This window comes from Panthera tigris, chromosome E2, assembly GCF_018350195.1.
Source record: "Panthera tigris isolate Pti1 chromosome E2, P.tigris_Pti1_mat1.1, whole genome shotgun sequence".
Lineage (NCBI taxonomy): Eukaryota > Metazoa > Chordata > Mammalia > Carnivora > Felidae > Panthera > Panthera tigris.
Genome location: NC_056674.1, coordinates 56,525,740 through 56,544,476, shown reverse-complemented (window position 1 = coordinate 56,544,476; position 18,737 = coordinate 56,525,740). Strand labels below are relative to the sequence as shown.

The following is an 18,737-nucleotide window of genomic DNA, read 5'->3' as shown; positions in this document are numbered from 1 at the left end:
GCCCCTCTGGTCCTCCTGTCTCTACACATTTTAAATTTTTTTTTTTAACGTTTTTTATTTATTTTTGGGACAGAGAGAGACAGAGCATGAACGGGGGAGGGGCAGAGAGAGAGGGAGACACAGAATCGGAAACAGGCTCCAGGCTCCGAGCCGTCAGCCCAGAGCCTGACGCGGGGCTCGAACTCACGGACCGCGAGATCGTGACCTGGCTGAAGTCGGACGCTTAACCGACTGTGCCACCCAGGCGCCCCACCGTCTCTACACATTTTAAAAGAAACCCCAGACACAAAGAATTCAAGCACAGAATAGAGACAAAACTGACCCTCTGAACCCTGACCCTCAGCTTAGCTTGTGAAATAAAAATCCCATTTGGAAGAGAATTTGAGAATCATTCTATGCGATCTGAAGGAGGCAGTAGGTTCTGCTGGGTGCGTTTTTTTTTTTTTTTTTGTTTGTTTGTTTTTAAATGATGATTTCTCCTCTTGCAAAATAAAAGAAATACTTTCCTTGTTAAAAAACTCTTTGGCATAAGCATATGTGAATTTGACTTCCATCCCTTCCACTCACTAACTTTTCAACCCTGAGCATATCTGGGTACCTCTGTTCCTCTGTAGGATGGGGAGAGCCACACCCACTTCTGGGGTGCCCAGCGTGGGAACGAGCTATCGCACCATCACATCTACAGATGCTGCGTTTAGTTGCTTTTCACATTTGCCTTTCCTATGTCATTCTGCTTTATTTTCATTCACAATTCCTACTCCTTTATTCCTTTTCCTGAATCATTTTAAACATTATTTATTGACCCACAGGTTTCTCTTGCTTTCCTTTTGAGCCCAGGTATGGATTTCCATGGGTAAGGAGGGTTCTGCGCCCCGATCCCACCCTTTAAATTTACAGACGAAGCGGGCCCCAAGGAGCCCTCACCTTCTGTGCCCGGTCATATCAGAGGTGGAAGAAAATCAGCAACATCGATCCTACTTTACTTACAGGTGTGATATTTTGTTTAACATGAAATTTTGTGTTAATTTTGACATAAAAAAATATTGCATTAAAAGACTGTCTTGATGGCTGAGTTTTCTGGTGCTCCCTAAAAGTGTCCTCCCCAGGGGAACGCGTTGCTCACCGCCCCCTGTTCGAGCGGCCCTGGGCTGCCCAGCCCTCCGGAGCCACACCCCTGCTTCCGTCCAGGGCTTGTGCTCCTTCTGAGACAGAGACTCTCAGCGCAATTACTCCGTGTGCCAGCGTGTGTCCCTCACGTCGTGCGTCTGGGGACAGCCGTGGCCCGAGTGCCCAGCATGGATCATCCGGGGCATGGCGGGAAAACTCAGAATCACGGGAAGGGTGTGTGGATATCCGTCATTCGGGCTGTTCACCATATTTTTGATTCCTCCCAGCACCCCAGGCCTCCTCTCTGGGCAGACCCCTGTTTTGGGTGGTCGTGGGTGGTCGTGGTCGAGCTCCCATTCTTTCCTGGATACAGTGGGAGTGGGTCAGCTCCAGCGAATCAGATGTTCTCCGTGTGTGTGTGCGTGTGTGTGTGTGTGGGGGGGGGGGTTGGGGGCATCATGCTCTTGCCCTGGGAGGTCTAACTCAAGTGCTCAAGTGCCAGGCTGAGTTAGACTGCCGCAGCCTCAATCGTCTCTCCTCTCTGGCTCCATTTGGTGACCACTCATTTTTTTCCCAGCTTCTCCTCTGGTCTCCCGGCCCTTCTGTGACCCCCAAAATCAATCTCGTCAATTCTTGTTTTATTCCACGTAATGTAGCTGATGCTGGTTTCTGCTGCTTGCAGCCATGGATCCCGACAGACCCTGCACACCAGAAGTCACCAATCGGAGGTCCTGAAATGTAACGCCCTCTCCTACTCACTGTTAAGTCTCCTTTGTTTCATCTCCCTTCAGACATTCGACCAGGTCCTCAGCTTGCCTGGGTGACAGTCTCTCCTAGTCATGGTGTTATTTGCATGGCGTCATATGCTTTGCAGAGCATCTTAACCTACGGATCAATTTAATCCTGATACCCGAACCAGGAACCGTTGTACTAGCAGAAAATAGGACTGTTACACGTATGCTCTAGAAAGATTGCAAGATCGAGCATACCTGTCCCCCGAAAAGCCAAGCTGCAAACCTTCAAAAATCAGTTGTTTGCAACGTGTGTTTAATAATTGCTCACCACGCGTCCACGTGCCCCGTCATCTCTGAGGACTGCTTGCAGGCAAGCAAACGGCAGATGACAAGGCTGAGCCTTCAGAAACTTCTTTCTGCTACCTTCAATTCCCCGGGAATGAGGAGGAGACTGCCATCATGATGAGGCTTTTAGCAGTGAGATACCCTGGCCTGGCTGTGGATGTGCCATCGTTCCTGGGAGCTGTGACTAATTTCCACTAATAACCCTAGTAAGTGTTTCCGCAGACTTGCTTATTGCAAGTTTGCAATGCGTGGAAACCACGGATTGTAGGAAAACATCCTTCTCATTCTTGAAGAGCCTCCTTTAGAGAATGGCTACGTTTAAACTCTGGGCCAAGAATGCTAATCGGTTCATTGAGTGCCTACTATGTGCCAGGCTCTGTGCTTCAAGCGTTTCTCCTGAATTATCTGCTTTACCCTCCACAGTGACCCTGCAGCCCAGACATTATTGCCCCCACCTTATAAGAGGGGAAAGTGAGGCTGGAGGAACTGGATGTCTGCCCAAGGTTACACGCCTGGAAGCGGATGGGTGGGGATTTGAACTCAGGGCACCGGACTGGCAGAGCCACGAGAGCCGCGGGGCTGTGGCAGCCCTCTCTGCAAGGCCACGTGAGACCCGGGGGGGCCCTCTGGGGCAGCCCCTGGAGACAAGACTGATTCTCCAATGGAGCGAGAAGTCAACGTCTGTTTCCCCTGCACGCGTTGGGAAAACACGTTTCACCTTTGTGATTGTCTAACCTCCTCCAGCAAAGCCTGGCAGCATCGAAAGTGATGTGATGATGGAGCCTTGCTCTTGGGAACGCAGCCGTATGAGCAGGAAGCACAGGAAACAGGGAAACCCAGGGACGGAGGCGTCCCTGCCGGATGATGGTGGCGAGAAGGTGCCCGCACGCACGAAACGCTGAGGGCTTTCGGCCACTTCTACCCACGCGGCCCTGCCTGGGCCGCCTCCCCACCCCAGACATCTGGGCAGCAGAGGGTCTCAGTGGGGTGTTCGGCACCGGTGGGTGTCATCGATTTCGGGGCGATCAGCAAAAACCAGAAACAGAATGTGCAGGGTGGTTCTGAGAAGTGGAGTCTGATAGAGCAAGGCTGTTGAGGTTTTTGGCAAATGCACACCGAGGGCTGAGCTTCTCCAGCGAGAGTCTGGTCTGGGGGCAGCGGAGCCGGAAGGTGCGAGGTATGTCCCACAGCCGGAGCTCCTGCGTGGGAATCCGTGTGCCTCTGGGGGTGTTCCTGAATCTCGCTGAGCCTCACCGTCCTCACCTCTGAAGAGGGGTAACCGAGGCACCCTCTTTACAGGGTTGTTGGGAAATTACACGTGACCGAGCATACGAGCCACAGAGAACAGAGCCTGGGACAAAGTAAATGCCAGCTACTCTGTCATGACCGCGAGCACATCAGCGCGGCTGTAAGAAACAGGCGAACTCAGGGTGACCGCGGCGGAGGACTGGACCCGGGCAGAGGGCGCGACATGCTGGTGGCCGGAGAGAAGGAGACGGGCAGAGCCAGGCTCATCGGCCGCTGGCTGAGTGTCCACTCCATCCTGGGTCCAGAAAGTGGTGCCTGTGTAGACTCTGGTTCTGCTGCTTTGAGGTCTGGCTGCCCGGGCAAGAGCACCTGTTGTATTTAACTGCGGCTGGCTCACTTATTCTCAGGAGGCAGGCCTCACGTAGAACATGCCAGGCAGGGCCACCCCTGGGCCTCCTCACCTCTGGGGGAATCTCAAAGACTCGGGCGTTTAAATTTCATGTGGACGTGGACGACACCCAGACTTTTCTGTCTAGCCCAGACCCTGCCTGCTGTCCATCCCTGCTCCCTGTCTCTGCCTTAAACTCAGTACCATCAAAACCGAGTTCCTGGGGCGCCTGGGTGGCTCAGTCGGTTACGTGTCCGACTTCGGCTCAGGTCACGATCTCACGGTTCGTGATTTCGGGCGCCGTGTCGGGCTCTGTGCTGACAGCTCAGAGCCTGGAGCGTGCTTCAGGTTCTGTCTCCCTCTCTCTCTGCCCCTCCCCCACGCATGCTCTGTCTCTCTCTCAAAAATAAATGAACAGTAAACAGACAAAAAAACTGAGTTTCTGATACCTCCTCCGAGTCCCTTCCCTAGTGAGCCTGTCTGCTTCATAACCATCCACCCCATCTTCCAGTTGTTTAGGACAAAAACCTGGGCATCTGTGTGTGTGTGTGTGTGTGTGTGTGTGTGTGTGTGTGTCTCTCTCACACACGTGGTTGGTCCGCACAACCCGACTGCCATCACCTTCCAGACACATTCAGTAAGGCTTCTTCTCACGGCACATACCGCCAACGCGAAGTCCAAAGCCGTGCCACCTCTCACCTACCTGGCTTATTGCAGGACCCTCCCCACTGGTCTTTGCCGTCTCCCTTCCCCACCACCCCTCCCCACTTACTCTTCTCTAAAGCCACCACGGCTTAACTTCCTGTCTTATTCAGAGTAAAAGCTTTACCCCCGTGCACCTCTGATCTCCTCTCCCCACCTCACCCACTCTGCACCAGACCCAGTGATACCTCACCCCCTGTATCTCATACCTCCGCACATCCTGCCTCAGGGCCTTTGCACTTGTCGTCCCCCCCCCCCCCCGCCCCTGGCTTGGACCACTCTTCCGCAGATACGTGCACGGCTCACCCCTGTTTCCTTCAGTTCGTTACCGAAATGCCACGCCATCGGCGACTTTCAGACCTTCACTTCTTTCTGCCTTTTTTCTTTCTTTGCACTGACCGCCCACTACTATGCTTTTCATTTTGCTCGTTTGTTTTCTTGTTTGCTTCCTCTCCCCCTCTGCCATTGGCCTATAACCTTCATGACGACACATCTTTTTAACTGTTTGTGTTGCTGCCGTGTCCCCAGTGCCTAGAAAAGGGCCGACGTGTCGTAAGTGCTCGTCAGACACCCGTGGAATGAATGAGTGATTCAATGATTGAAGAGCTGGCTTATCCCAGCCCAACCCTAGTCCAGATCCAGAGGCCCCACTCCGCACAGGCATGCGAGGCTGTTCCGAGCCGGCTCTACGAGGTCTGATCTTCTCCTGAAACCCACTGTTAGGATACACAGGGAACCCCCTGAATTAAACTATGTGGGAGGACGACAGTTTAGAGCCTCATCACTTGAAAATGCAAACTGGGAGCTGCTGTTGAAACACGCTTCTTGAATTAGCTGTGTGGCTCGCTGTCTACGGTTATTTACCTGCGTTAGTATAAGGTCGTGATGAGCCCTTCACGAGACCCCCCCTAGATGTGTTCGGGGGCTGCCTGGTGTTGGTGATTGACAAAGAGCACCCATAAAATAAGCCTGCTCCTCTCCACTCGGCTGACTTCTCTTGCCATCCTGAGACGTACGGCTTTCTCAATCAATACGATACGGGGAGCGTCTGCAGCAACGCTGGTCTATTGCAAACGCCTTTATTAAAATTAAAACAACAACAACAACAACAACAAAACACCCAGCTAAGCAGATTTAACAGCTTCGAAAACAGTGGGCAAGAAACCATATTAGCGTTTGTCAATATTTTGTATGCTGGCTATGAGAATTAATTTCTCAGGCAGGCAAGGATGACCGTCATAATTATATTCAAATATAACCAATTCAAAACCATGCTTTCAGTAATGAAAGTCTGGCCCGTGGCAGATTTAGAACAACCCGTGTAGACGGATGTTAGAAAGGCGGTTGGATTGTAAAATGACTTTTGCATTGTTTATCCAAATGGTCAGCTCTTTTCATGTCACCTGAATCGAGTGCCTCTAATTGAGGTTAATAATGAAAACCTTCCACCCCTGGATCATGATAAAAGCCAGAATTCTATTTTTAGCCGCGGAAGATGTTAAATCTTTAAAACTTCGGTTGTTTAATTTATTAGACCTTGTTTTCCACTGGCATCTTCATAACACAAAATCTGACCACTGAAAATAAGAGTCAGCTGTGCTAATACATTTACATCAATAATTAAAAACTCTACAGCGGAGTAGGCAATAAAATGTATTGCCACCATAAACTTCCAATGGGAGAGCCGCACTTTAATTAAAAACTACAAAGGCGCCACTGTAAACAATTCATTTACATCTCAAGCTCTGTGTTTGTTGACTCGAGAAAAGAATCATTCATTAAACAAAACAAAACAGAAAGGACCTCACTCCAAATCCTGCTATCGAGGTCAGTAGCCACATTTAATTAAGACGAAGCGTTAATAATATATTTTAGTAGAGGGAGGCTCTTCGGTTAATTTCCCCAGGTAGAATTGTTATTATTTAGCCTTTAACTTCTGATTAAAATTTAACAGGTGGGAGTCACCCCAAATGAAACTCTTAAATCTGGTTTTGAAATCTGTTTTTTTTTTTTTTTTTTTTTTTTTTAAATAAAAAGGAGCCTGAAAGCTTCATTTTCCGGCCCAATAAATGGTACGCTACTATACATTTTGAGCTTGTGTGTTCCTGAAAATGTCAGTGATGACAAAATCCACACTTCCAAGTGGACTGAGTTTTGACATCTGCTTCCAAAGATCGTAGAAGATACAGAACAAAATGTCCCGTAGACAGCCCATGGTTTTTCACCCGATTTACCCTCATTTTGGTGATTTGCTCTGAATGGGCTCCGATATTAAACAAGGTGTTAAAAGGGTTTGCACGAATAGCAGCGCAAACTGAAACGGGGCATTTTAACAAGTCACTGGGGGCTGACTTTTCATCATTGCATGGGGCCTCCTGTATCTGCTTGAGCCCATGAACGGACTCCACCCCGGAGCTAAAAGGCCTCCATGTCCAAAAGGGGAGAAGAAAGGAAAAGACTGAAAAAAGACTCAAGGACATGAGGACAAAGTGGGCAAAGCAGTGTTCAGAGAGACGAGGATGTAATCTGGATCTGATTCAGGTATTCTGTGTTCAAAGCACAGGCTCAATTTGGATCAAGGCTCCAGAACAAGGGCCGGCTGATGGGCGTGGCTCCCGACTGCAACCCTCCTGGCCGTGGGAAGTCCAGTCCGAGGCCTGTCTGTCCCGCTCAGCCCTCACTCCTGGGATTGGTTTAAAACAAGGCCACGTGCAGATGCTGTCATGGGTGGTGGGCATTCGTCGATATCGGAAGGTGAATAACAATAATAATAATACCGATAAACGACGCCTGCTTATGCACAAACATGTCTATGCACAGACAGCTGCAACCCGGCTGCCACCAATCTGTGCCTGTTTACCCAGCTCGCCCATCCGCCTGGCCCTGGCCGGGCGGCGACCGTCTCAAAAATTTCCAGCCTCGAAGAATCTTCTCTGCCTGTGGTGGCCTCAGCACAAGTCTTACCAAAAACCCTGGAATGTACCCACCCTGCAAACACATTTTGTTCCTGTAGAACGTTTGAAACGACGTTTCTGCTTTTGCTTTTGGCCTTATTTGGCGACCGGGAATATTCTCATCTACAATCCCCTATGGTTTCTCTAGTGCACGCTCAGACATTCCTGCCAGGGGGGCCCTACAGACGGCCTGCAAAGGTAAAGATGGGTTCGCCGATCGTAAATTTGAAAAGGTCGTCGCGATGCTCTCGGCGCTCGATATTCGTTAATTTCAGCGTTGTTGTCTTCTTTTCAAATCGTGAAGATAATAGGCTAGATGTTCAGGTCCCTGGCACCTTGGTAGGTCCCTGGAGAATCTGAAGGTCCAGGTGCTGGGCCTGCAGTGCGTAATTCTGTGATGGTACTGGAGACGTTGGGGGATTAGGGCGGGGATGACAGTAAAGCGTGAGAAAGTTGGTGCTGAATGTCTAGAGAGCCCGGGGAGTGCAGTTGCAAGGTCAGGGCCGCCTCTCTGGGCTCAGTGGGTGCCAGCAAAGCCCCCCGGGGCTCTCAGCAGGCCTCCGCACACCTCTGCCCGCTCTCCTCCCACAGAGGGGGGCTCAGAGGCCTCTGCTTTCCCTATCAGCAACAAGGGAGATGAGAAAGGTCTCATTTACAGGGTTGTAGGAACTAAATGGCTTTGGTGGCGGTGCTTTTGGTGAACTTTTAGAGAACAACGCTAGGCGTTTTAGTCCCGGTACCATCGTTCCCAAGCACGTGTCTCAGGGGGCAGGGGGGTGGACGGTGGACATCTCTGCCAGTTTGGGCTGGCACCCAATTCCCAGGAGACGGAGGCCTGCACGGAGGCAGGGGGATAGTGGGCTTTCTGGGGAATTCAGGAATCTGTTGACAAGTGAGACCACAGTGATGCTCGGAAGCTCTTCCTCCCCAGCTAGGGACCGCTGGTTCTTGCTTCCCCAGGAAACCATTTATCTTCTGCCTTCCTTGCCCTCCTGCCCCCTTCCTTCTTTCCCAGGGAGGACATGCTCTTGCTCTCACGACTGCAAGTTCCCCAGAGGCTGTAGGCAGAGACCGTTTCTTGCACGAGTGAATGCACGACAGCTAGAAGCGTCAGGGCCCCACTGGGCTCTAAATGAATACCGTTAAGCAAACTCAGTGAATGAATAAACGAACGAACCAAAGACTAGCTTTAATCCTTGTGCTTTTATCAAACAGTTGTTTTTCACAACACGCTTATCTATTATGTCGGTTGTGTAAAAATCTAGTATCGTGGCACGTGGTAACTTTTAAAGTTTACCCTGAGGGCGCCTGGGTAACTCAGTGGGTTAAGCGTCCGACTTCAGCTCAGGTCACGATCTCATGGTTCGTGAGTTGGAGCCCCACGGTGGGTTCTGTACTGACAGCTCAGAGCCCGGAGCCTGCTTCGGGTTCTGTGTCTCCCTCCCTCTTGACTCCTCCCCCACTCATGCTCTGTCTCTCTCTCAAAAGTAAACATTACAAAAGAAATTAAAAAATAATTCAGTTTATCCTGTGTGTGTTTTTTTTTTTTATTATGTAGAAAGTTTCAATATTCAAAGATTCTCGCGGTAGAAATGTCAGTTATCTCATGCTGTCCACGCTTCTTTTCTTCTTTCCTAAAGAATCCCAGTCTCCAAAGCTGGGTTCTTTCCAGCTAAATGACCCCATGTCTTCGTGTCCCCTGCACTTAGGTGTGGTCACGTGACTAATCTTGGCCATTGAGATTTAAACAGAAATGGGGCTGACTTCCAGGAAATCTCCTTCAAAGACAGGAGACTCCCTTCTTTCCCTTTCTCCCATCTCACTGTCTGGAACGCAGATGTGAAAGCTGGTGCACTAGCAACCCTCACAGTCCACGAGGAAGGGGACGCCAACCTGGAGATGGTCGAATGGCGAGCAGGAAGGATCCTGGGCCCCTGACACCTTTGAGGAACTGCCATCCACACCCTGCACACTGCCATGGCTACTCTGGACTTAGGTGAGAAAGAGAAAATAGACTTCTATCTTCTCTGAGCCACTGTCATTTTGAATTTTCCTATTGTCTTCAGCGAGACTTAATCCTCACAGATACGGTGCCGCTCGACACACCCTCACAGAGCCCCCTGGATGAATGATCCTTTCCAAACACATGTTGAGCAGTGATAGGTCATTTCACATCGCTGGGGACCACATTTCTCCTCCACACACATCTCATCTATTCAGTGTGTAGGCAAAAGTCCCTGCTGCAGAGTGGTTTACTGCAGCCCCTGGACAGGATGAGCTCTGTCTGAAAGATGTTCAGAATTGGAATTGCTACTTGGTTGCCTCGGCAGAAATCCCTTGATTATGCAACACAGTGAAATAAGTCCTCTCAAGCCCTTCGAGAGGATCGGGCTGCTGGTTGCGTCCCCAGAGCAGCCAAATCAACAGACAGGATGCCAGGGTTAGTCCCTGCTATTCACGTCGCTGCTGGAGAACGTCGGGCAGTCATTCCCATATTAGCATAATCATCATTGAGCTGTTCCTTCTGATAGTAATTAGCCAATAGTTTCCGTTGCACAAGCCTGCTCCTCGTCAGAGACCCCAAAATGTCACGGAGAAATGTCTGGCTCCTGTCTCAAGGACGTGGAGACAGGGTTCCCCCAGAAGGCAGGAGCGTTGTCTGGAGGGGGCCGGGGTGGTGGGGAGAGAGGGGCTCTGTTTCAGACCACGTCAGTATCGACACGACCTGGGAGCAGAGGAGCTTTCTAATCATGACATCGATTCAAATCAGAAGGGACAATATAAATTTCGGTACAAAAAAAAAAAAGAAGTTTTTAGATGACAAAAGGCATTAACAATACGCATCCTTTGGCTCGAAGAGCTTTCGAAAAATTCTTCAGGAAATTAATGATGCATCAGACAATTTAGCTATAAGCATGGCCACTGACCTTTTTAGAAAAATAATTGCATGCAACTGGAAACACTCTAAATATCCAGTAACAAGGAGATGAATGAATAAATGAGAACATCCATGTAATAGAATAAGAGAATACTACCAAGCAATTAATAATAATGGCTGTGTCTTGACACGGAAAAGCTCTTCGCCATATACTGGGAAGGAGGCACAGGAGGTTCCAGAACAGGACGGGTGATGAGAGCCAATTCCGGTAATAAAAACGGAAGCCCCCTCACACGTGACTGAGGGAGCTATACCCAAGTTGTTAAGAGGGTATTATAGGAGCTATTACGGATTCTTTATCATCTTCCTTATTCTTAACTGCCTTTTCAAAAGTCTCCTCCATGAACTATCTTAACTTTATAATAAGGATAAGAAGATACAAGTCATTAAAAAGAAGAATTTCATCTGTCACCAGCCCACTGATGTCCATTTTGATTTGGCTAAGAGCGCAATGCGACGGCCTTTTTAACAAGTCTTGATAACTCGGGCTTTTTAGGGAGAGTATTCACTCTGATGCCTGGACACCTCCTGTCTTTAGCGTTGCCGGCTTCTCAGAGATCAAGGCGCCTTTCACAGACTTTACTGTTCCCTGGTGTGATGAAAGCGTCCCTAGCGGGGGGCCAGCATTGCCAACGTGGGGCCGAGATGAGACCCGCCTTGCATCATGGGAGACCGGATGCCAGCCAGGACGGGAATTCGTTAGAAGTTCCTAAGTTCTGTGGGGGCTGGGGGTGGGGAGGAGGTGTCCTGCTTTGAGGGCGAGGGAGCCTGCCCTCAGGGAAGAGGCCACGTGCCTGTCAAGGCTCCCGGTGCCTGGTGAAAGTAGGGTTTTGGGGGGTCACAGAGCATCTGGGGATAGAGATGCACCAAGTGGTGGTGGGGAGAGGCAGAGAAGGGAGGAGGAGGGGGAGGGAGGAGGGGGAGGGAGGAGGGGGAGGGAGGAGGGGGAGGGAGGAGGGGGAGGGAGGAGGGGGAGGGAGGAGGGGGAGGGAGGAGGGGGAGGAGGAGAGCGGGGAGGAAGGGGACGGGGCAGAACACCAGACAGAGGGGAGCGGATGAGAGAGACAGAGAGGCAGTGATGGGGTGGGTGCCAGGGAGAGGGAGGCAGAGACACAGAGAGGGAGACAAGGAAGGGACAGACAGAGCAAAGGAGATACCAAGGGAGGCAGGCACAAACAGAGAGGGACACAGAAAGAAAGCTACACGGACACACACAGAGTCACACACACAGACAGGGGCACCTGCCACGACCTGCGTGGTGGCAGAACTCAAGGCAGTGGTTCTGACGGGATGGACACCCTCCGGGGCAGGATGGCTGGGACAGCATCTTATGTGCACCTCCGTCATCTGAACTCAGAGCGCTCCTTGAGATGAAGGGTTCCCTCCCTCTTCCCACGCCTGCTCCCCAAAGCATCACTAAGCCAACAATAACAGGACCGCTCACAAGGTCACCGTGCCTTTCGGAGAATTTTGGGCAGCCAAGCGCGGGTCGTCAGAGACCTGGGTCCCAGCCTGGCTGGCCCCGCCCTGCCGCCCTGCTCACCCCCTGCACACACAGCCCCTCGGGGACGGCGCTTCTCAGTGTGTCGGATCAAGGGCGGCAAGTAATTAACAGACCTCTTCTCCCAAAAGGCTCCTGTGACAATGGCTCAACCTGTCAGCCACACGGCTGTCTGTGCCTTGGATGAGCTCAGAACCAGCAGCAGGGGGGCCCGGTCAGTGCCAGGCTGAGAAACGGGGGGCACTTCTGGGCCACCGTGTGGCCCCAGCAGGAAGGGATGTGTGTGAGGAGTGTGGCCAGAGAGAGAAGCGTGTGAGGCGCGCGCGCACACACACACACACACACACACACACACACACACACTTACTTTGCTTTCTCCAGACACTGCTCAGCTCAATTTGTAAATGCTAGAACTCTTAGGCAAACCAGCCACAGACAGACACCTCAGTGGTATTTCCTGAGGGGACTCAAAAATTGGACTTGGTCACAGTGACTCTGTGGGTCCTGATGACACAGCATCCGTTCTCATCTCCTGGGAAGAGCCCCCTGAACTCCTTTGGTGGTCGTGATGGGACCTGGGGCCCGCGGTGGGCACACTCTACCCCCCTGCTGTTCTGTGGGGCTCAGAGATGGGCCGTGTGTCCAACTGGGCTCTGTGAGACCCAAGCCTGGCCCTGGGCTTGAACTTTCGATTGGGAAGCATGCCGCTGGGGCCGAGGACCGGCACTGCTGGTGGCCCTACAGATGGGGCTGAGGATGTGGCCGACCGCGGGGGACAGTAGAGCCAAAAGATGCAAAAAGGACATGCTCTGAGCACCTGCGTTCTCATGCTGAGTCCCTGCGTCCCCATCACTTGAGGCCGCCTTGGGCTAGGCCACTCCGAGGACGGTCCTGGCAGCTCATGACATGGGTCGTATCTGTGGTGACCGACGGTAGAAACACGAGGCTCTTCAAAGCGTTCCAAACTTGTGCATTTTCCCTCGAGCCTCCCCTCCAGTGATCAACACATGGCTTTCTCCACTGACGTCCCGCCCGTGGTGTAACGGGGGACGCCTGTACCCTGTCCCAGTGGCTCGCACCCTGGTCTTGATACGTCTCAGGGGCTTGGCTCTTGCCGGTACCCCCGCCCTCTCCAGACCAGAATCCCGTCCCTCCCTCAATCTGCTGGACCTGCTCTCTGGGGTCTGGCCCACCTTCCCAGTTCCACGTTCCATCCACAGGATGGGACCTCCTTCCTCCCTCCCCGTCAGCCACCTGCATCTGGGAGCATCATCTCCGTGGACCGTCAGGCGCCCTGAGTTGGGAGGCTCCTGACTGCAGCTCAGGCAACATCCCCCTGCCCCCCCCGGCACGTGAGCCCCTGCGGGTGAGGGGCACAGGCCGTGGGAAATGGCGGGAGGTGGCTCATTCTCCCTTTGAGGTCGGGCTGTGCCAACCCATCATTTCCCATCCCCTAGAGACTCTGCAATGCCCGAGATCCTGTGCTATCTTGGGCCTGTTTTTTTTTTTTTTTTAATGTTTATTTATTTTTGAGAGAGAGACAGAGACAGAGTACTAGTGAGGGAGGGGCAGAGAGAGAGGGAGACACAGAATCTGAAGCAGGTGCCAGGCTCCAAGCTGTTCCGCACAGAGCCCCATGGTGGGGCTCGAACCCACGAACCGCGAGATCATGACCTGAGCCTGAGGTAGGATGCTTAACGACTGAGCCACCCAGGTGCCCCTCGGGCCTGGTTCTAAACATGTTCAATAAGCCCTCCAGCGACTCTACCAGCAGATTCCTCCTTTTGCCTAAGTCAGCCAGAGCTGGTCTTAAACAAAGAACCTGGACAGACGCAGGTCTCTGTCTGTCACCACATCTGTCCCCCCAACCCCACCAAGTTAACACTTTCAAGACTGGCAACATCCCAAGTCACGCAGCAAGGGCAGAGCCCTGGGTTCAGGAACATCAAGCCCGTGGAAGTTCGCTCTCTCCCCCACCCAGAGTCCCCTCTTCTGCTCCTGCTGTAGAAATACATAGTGACAGGAAAGCTTCTCTAAAGACATCCTAAATTTGTACATTTGTCTGTGAAGCTACCAGTTCCCCCACCTAAGGACTTAAGGAAAGCTTTCTCTTTGATATTTAAATTGCATCTTTCCTCTGCCAGGTACCCAGCAGGAAAAGGAGAAAGAGAGAGAAAAAAGAGGGCAATTTCAGAGTCACATTATTATAGGATTTGGTACAGTTCGCACCTTTATCTAGTTCATCTGGCATTTCAGAAAGTTTTGTTGTGAAAATAAATCCCCTTTTGGGATTGGAAACTAACGTGAGCCGCTCGTCTGCCAGCTCGCTCCACGGTAAAGTGGCTGTGTGGAGACCGTGACACGTTTCCAGGTGTTTCGAATCAGGAAAATATGACACGTGTTTATTAGAAGTGCATCTAATACTTGATTATCCTGTTCCTCCTACGAGAAGAAGATTAGATTTTGGAAAAGAAAGATTAATAACTTTCTTTTGCGGAGACGAGCGGGCGTTTGGACCTGCATGTCGATTTCAGCTTGCCGCGAAACACCGTACCAACGAGAGCAGCCGGTCAAGGCTAGTACCCTACGTAACGATCATTTAATTAAATCTTGTCACGACGACACCTTCTTTCTAAGCACCGGACAGAGCTCAAGAAACGAAGACGGAAATTTTGGAGACGATTTTTTGTTGTTGTTTGTTTGGCTTGCCATTTATCTGTCGGAAACCTAACCCCAACGTTCCCTTTCTAAGTACCGGCAACGTCTGCTCCCCGCCCCCCCCCCCCCCCCCCCCCCCCCCCCCCGGCTCTGACGCTTCCGAGTCCACGGCACTGAGCAGAGAGCACGGACTTTGCAGACCGTCCTGTTTCTAGTCTGATTCCTCTGCTACTAGGCTGGGCAGCCTCGGGCTAGGCACTGAACCTCTCTGAATTCGCAATACCCTTATCTGTATGTGAAGTCAGACAATGCTGACTTCCAAAGTCATGGTGGCGAGACGATGGGTCGAGTGTCTGAGATGCAGGGGGGGGCCAGACGTGGTGGCTCCTTTTTCTTTTTTTCAGAGCCTGTGCTTGGCACTGGCAGACCCCTCTGGCCATTTGGGAACACTGCCCGGAGGCCACCCTCCTCCCCGGCATCAGGTGTGGAGGCAGCATCCCTGGAGAGTCAGCCTGGTCCTGACGCGATCGGCCAGGAGCTCTTCAGGGTGCCCTGTGCCTCCCACTCGCCCAGATCACTAACAAGTTTACCGTAAGGCTAGTTTGCTCCGGACAGCCAGGCCTGCATCCGGAAAAGAAACGCAACTCCTGCCTGCCTCTGCCCTCCGGTTAGGGAGCCGCTCACCCACCTGATGGTTTGATGTTGCAGGGAATCTGGGTCCGTGGCATTCACGGTCAGGAGCACGCTGCCCACAGAGATGTTCTCCTGCCTGGTCACCATCATGGGGTCCGGGTAGAAAACCGGACCCTCGTTGACGTCCAGGACAGTGATGTGGACGGTGGCCGTGGAGCTGGGGCCATAGGAGACGTCGGGTACCAGCGGGTCCTCGTTTTCCACTTTGATCAGCAGGGTGTGGAAGGCGGAGATCTCGTAGTCCAGAGGCTGGAAAGCAGGGGGAGGAGGCTGAGCATGTGAATCTGCTATAAAGGGCAGGCGCCTTTGCACCAAGCACTCTGACATCCCACGGGCCCGGGTGGATGTTTAGGGATGGATCCAGGATTTGTGGGCCAACCTTAATGCAATTTGGGGTCCCCCTTAAGAAAAGGAATACGAAGCATACAGATACAAAAATCGGGATGGAAGGTGTTTTGTTTTTTTGTTTTTTTTTTGATGAAGAAATAAATGACAACACATTACGTGAGCCCCAGAGACCTGGGGTCCCCCGTTGCGATCTCTTTAGGCGACGCCCTGGCCACACTGACACTAAAAGGCTTCCTACCTGTGACCTGTAGCCACAAGACACCGACACTTGGAGGGGGTTGGGGGCATGAACGACTCAAGCCTAAGCTTTGCCAGCTTCGGGGCAGCCCTGCCTCTGTCACCATGGGAGATAGAATGGAAAAGGCCCCAAGTCCCATTTGCACCGTTTCCCTCTCACTCGCCACAAGGTCTGAGGCTGGGGTCTCTACAGCTCTCTGGCACAGGCACGCTTCCCGGGACGGCGTCTCGTAGGGAAAAGGGCTGAAGAGGATTGGAAACACGTGGGGTTAAGCCTCTGGGCCCTTCCCCACCTGAGGGCATTTGAAAATGTGTGTGTGTGTGTGGGGGGGGGGGATTTTCAATTGTCACCATGACTTGGGGGCTCGGTGGCCACATACTGGGCAGAGGCAGTGATGACCAGACACACGGCCATGCCAGGGACCGTCCAACATGACGGTGGACTGTTCCGGCCCCAGGGTCACTGAGATGGGGTCCACCGAGGTGATTTTGCAAAGGGGTCTCAGAGTACCCGCCTCTCCCAGCTGATGTGCAGAGGAAATCAGATCATGTCAAAGAAGCCCCACTGTAGACACTATTCATACGATGGTCCTGCCCATCACAGAACGTGCCAGATGATAGTCACTTGGCCACTCCCTTTCCAAACCACTAGATGATGTAGGAGTGACATTTCCTGTCCCTGGGGGTGCGTGGGGAGACGTTCAGGTCTGATGAGGGCACGTTATTTATTTCCAGTTATTTCCCTAATGTTTCGTGGGAGAATGAGTAACCAACTCCTCAGACCCGTGACATAGGGATACTCCTGCTGTGAGGACAGGACCAAAGCGGGTGCACGGAGTTGATTCACACTCGACTAGAAGGAAGCAAATGACCTCCCAGGTTGTAAGGGCCACGGGAAGTGGGGGCAGAGCCCCGCAGGGGCAAGAGCTAGGATTGAAACCCGCTGGGTGAGTTGGGCTGACTTGCGGTAACCTTCCGTAACGATCGCAGCCAACACGCACGCAGCGCTCCCCACACGCGCCGAAGTGCACGCACGCGCACGCGGGCACGCACACGCACACGCAGAGGAAATGCTGACGTGCTGACGCAGGAGTGCTTCCTGATTGTAACGGGACGGGACGGGACCCCTCCCCCCCACCTGCCCCCACCTGTAACAACTCCCAGAGGGACCCTCTGAGTTAACAGATACAAAGCTCTTGGCACCTAGGAGCTACCCAGGCGTTATTTGGTCTCATCCGGGTAACACAAGAATACTTCACCGCTCCGTCCCTTTCTAACTTCTGTCCATCCCGAGTGACGCGCTAAATACGCAACCTCAGGGAAGTCCATTTCCAACAGGGGCCAGGGGATCGCCACGCTGGGAACACAGTCATTCATCCCAACTAGGACACCGAAGAGGGGGAAGACTTTGGCGCGCCGGGTCGGGACCACCCTGCACTCGGCGCTCTGAGCAGGGCTGACGGGAGGAGCTCTGTCTCTCGGGAGCCTCCTTCCCCCACCCCAGTGCGGGGCAGACCGAGGGGGGTGCACCGCAGGGCCAGAGGGCTTCTCTCACACCAGCTCTGGCTCCTGGCAGCGCAGTTTGCTTCTGGAGGTCAAGTTAACTAGCACACGGGCATGTGTGAAATCCGAAATCTAGCCCGACGGAATTGTCCACCACGATGAAAATGTCACCAGGCTGGGGTTTCTTTGGTTTGTTAGCTTCGGAGGGCTCCTCACAGCAGAATCTGGGCCTGGGTTTGAGGGCCCCCTGAGCCCCCTGCAGCAGGATGGAGTGGGGCAGACCAGGCGGGAGGGAAGATCGGAATCTCGAGTGGAGGTGGCCTGGATTATTTACGCACGGCCTTTGAACAGTACGGCTGGAATGTGTGTTTCTCTATGTGTGTGTATTCATGTTGGATAAGTATATGGGTGCCTTTAGCATTAACCATGTATACACAGGGGTTTACATATTCGATGTATTTATGTTAGATGTGCATGTATGTTTCTGTCAGAGGTGTGTGTGTGTGTGTGTGTGTGTGTGTGTGAGATATCTCTATTTGGGTTCCCCGAGACTCCAGCTGAGTCTGGAAGCAGAGCCTGAGGCAGGGGTTCTGAGTATGATGGACTGGCATACCTTCTCAGAAGAGAGGGAATGAGCCAGGACGTGTTCCCCGCTGGAGCCCAGCTCCAGCTCCAGCCCAGTGCCACGGGGGTCCTGGTGCTTTCACTGCACCAGTAGGTCAGCCCCATCTCAAGGCAGGGGCTGGTCTTTTGCACCCCCCTGCCGGCAGGCCCAGGCGGCAGGCTCTCTCCAGCTGGCAGGGCCTAACCTTCCTGGCTGGGGGGCTCCCCTTTTGGTAAGGGCAGTTCTGCTGGGCAGCAGAGGCTAGGACGGTGATCTGCCAGCACTGGAGGCTCTGGAGTGGCAGCTGCGACCTCGTAAGGGAGTCTGGTGGGTGCCTCAGTTTCCCAGGGCGGCCGTACCGAAGGACTGGGTGGCTTAAGACAACAGAAATCCACTGTCTCCCAGTTCTGGAGACCAGGAGTGCAGAGTCCAATGCGAGCAGGGCCGTGCTCGCTCGGAAAGCTCTAGGGGAGCCTGCCTCGTCCCTGTGCCGCTCCCTTCTCTGCCTCTGCTGTCGCACGGCATTCTCCCCTGGGTGTATCTGCCCTCACACGGCCAACTTCTTACAGGAACATGGTCATACTGGCCTAGGGCATCCCCTACCTGCACTCGACCATGACCTCATCTTCACTAATCACATCCGCAGTGACTGCTTCCAGAGAAGGCCACCTTCACAGGGTCTGAGGATTAGGACTTCAAAATAGCTCTTCTTTGGGGGCATAATTTGACCCATAACAGTGGGGCACCTAGAGCCCTCTGACCCCCATAATATATATA

General features: G+C 52.6%; 1 protein-coding gene across 7 annotated transcripts in view; it reads right to left on the bottom strand.

The window, feature by feature from the left end:
- CDH13 (cadherin 13) overlaps window positions 1-18,737 on the bottom strand; it is a 1,026,978-nt gene that overhangs the window by 79,101 nt on the left and 929,140 nt on the right. For 6 of the 7 annotated variants that reach the window (XM_007082828.3, XM_042969571.1, XM_042969568.1 and 3 more), the window contains one exon: window positions 15,264-15,517. In XM_007082828.3, the coding sequence (XP_007082890.1) occupies window positions 15,264-15,517 (254 nt within the window). Of the gene's footprint in view, window positions 1-13,603; window positions 14,360-15,263; window positions 15,518-18,737 lie in introns of those variants that run through there. The other variant, XM_042969572.1, reaches the window with a different exon arrangement.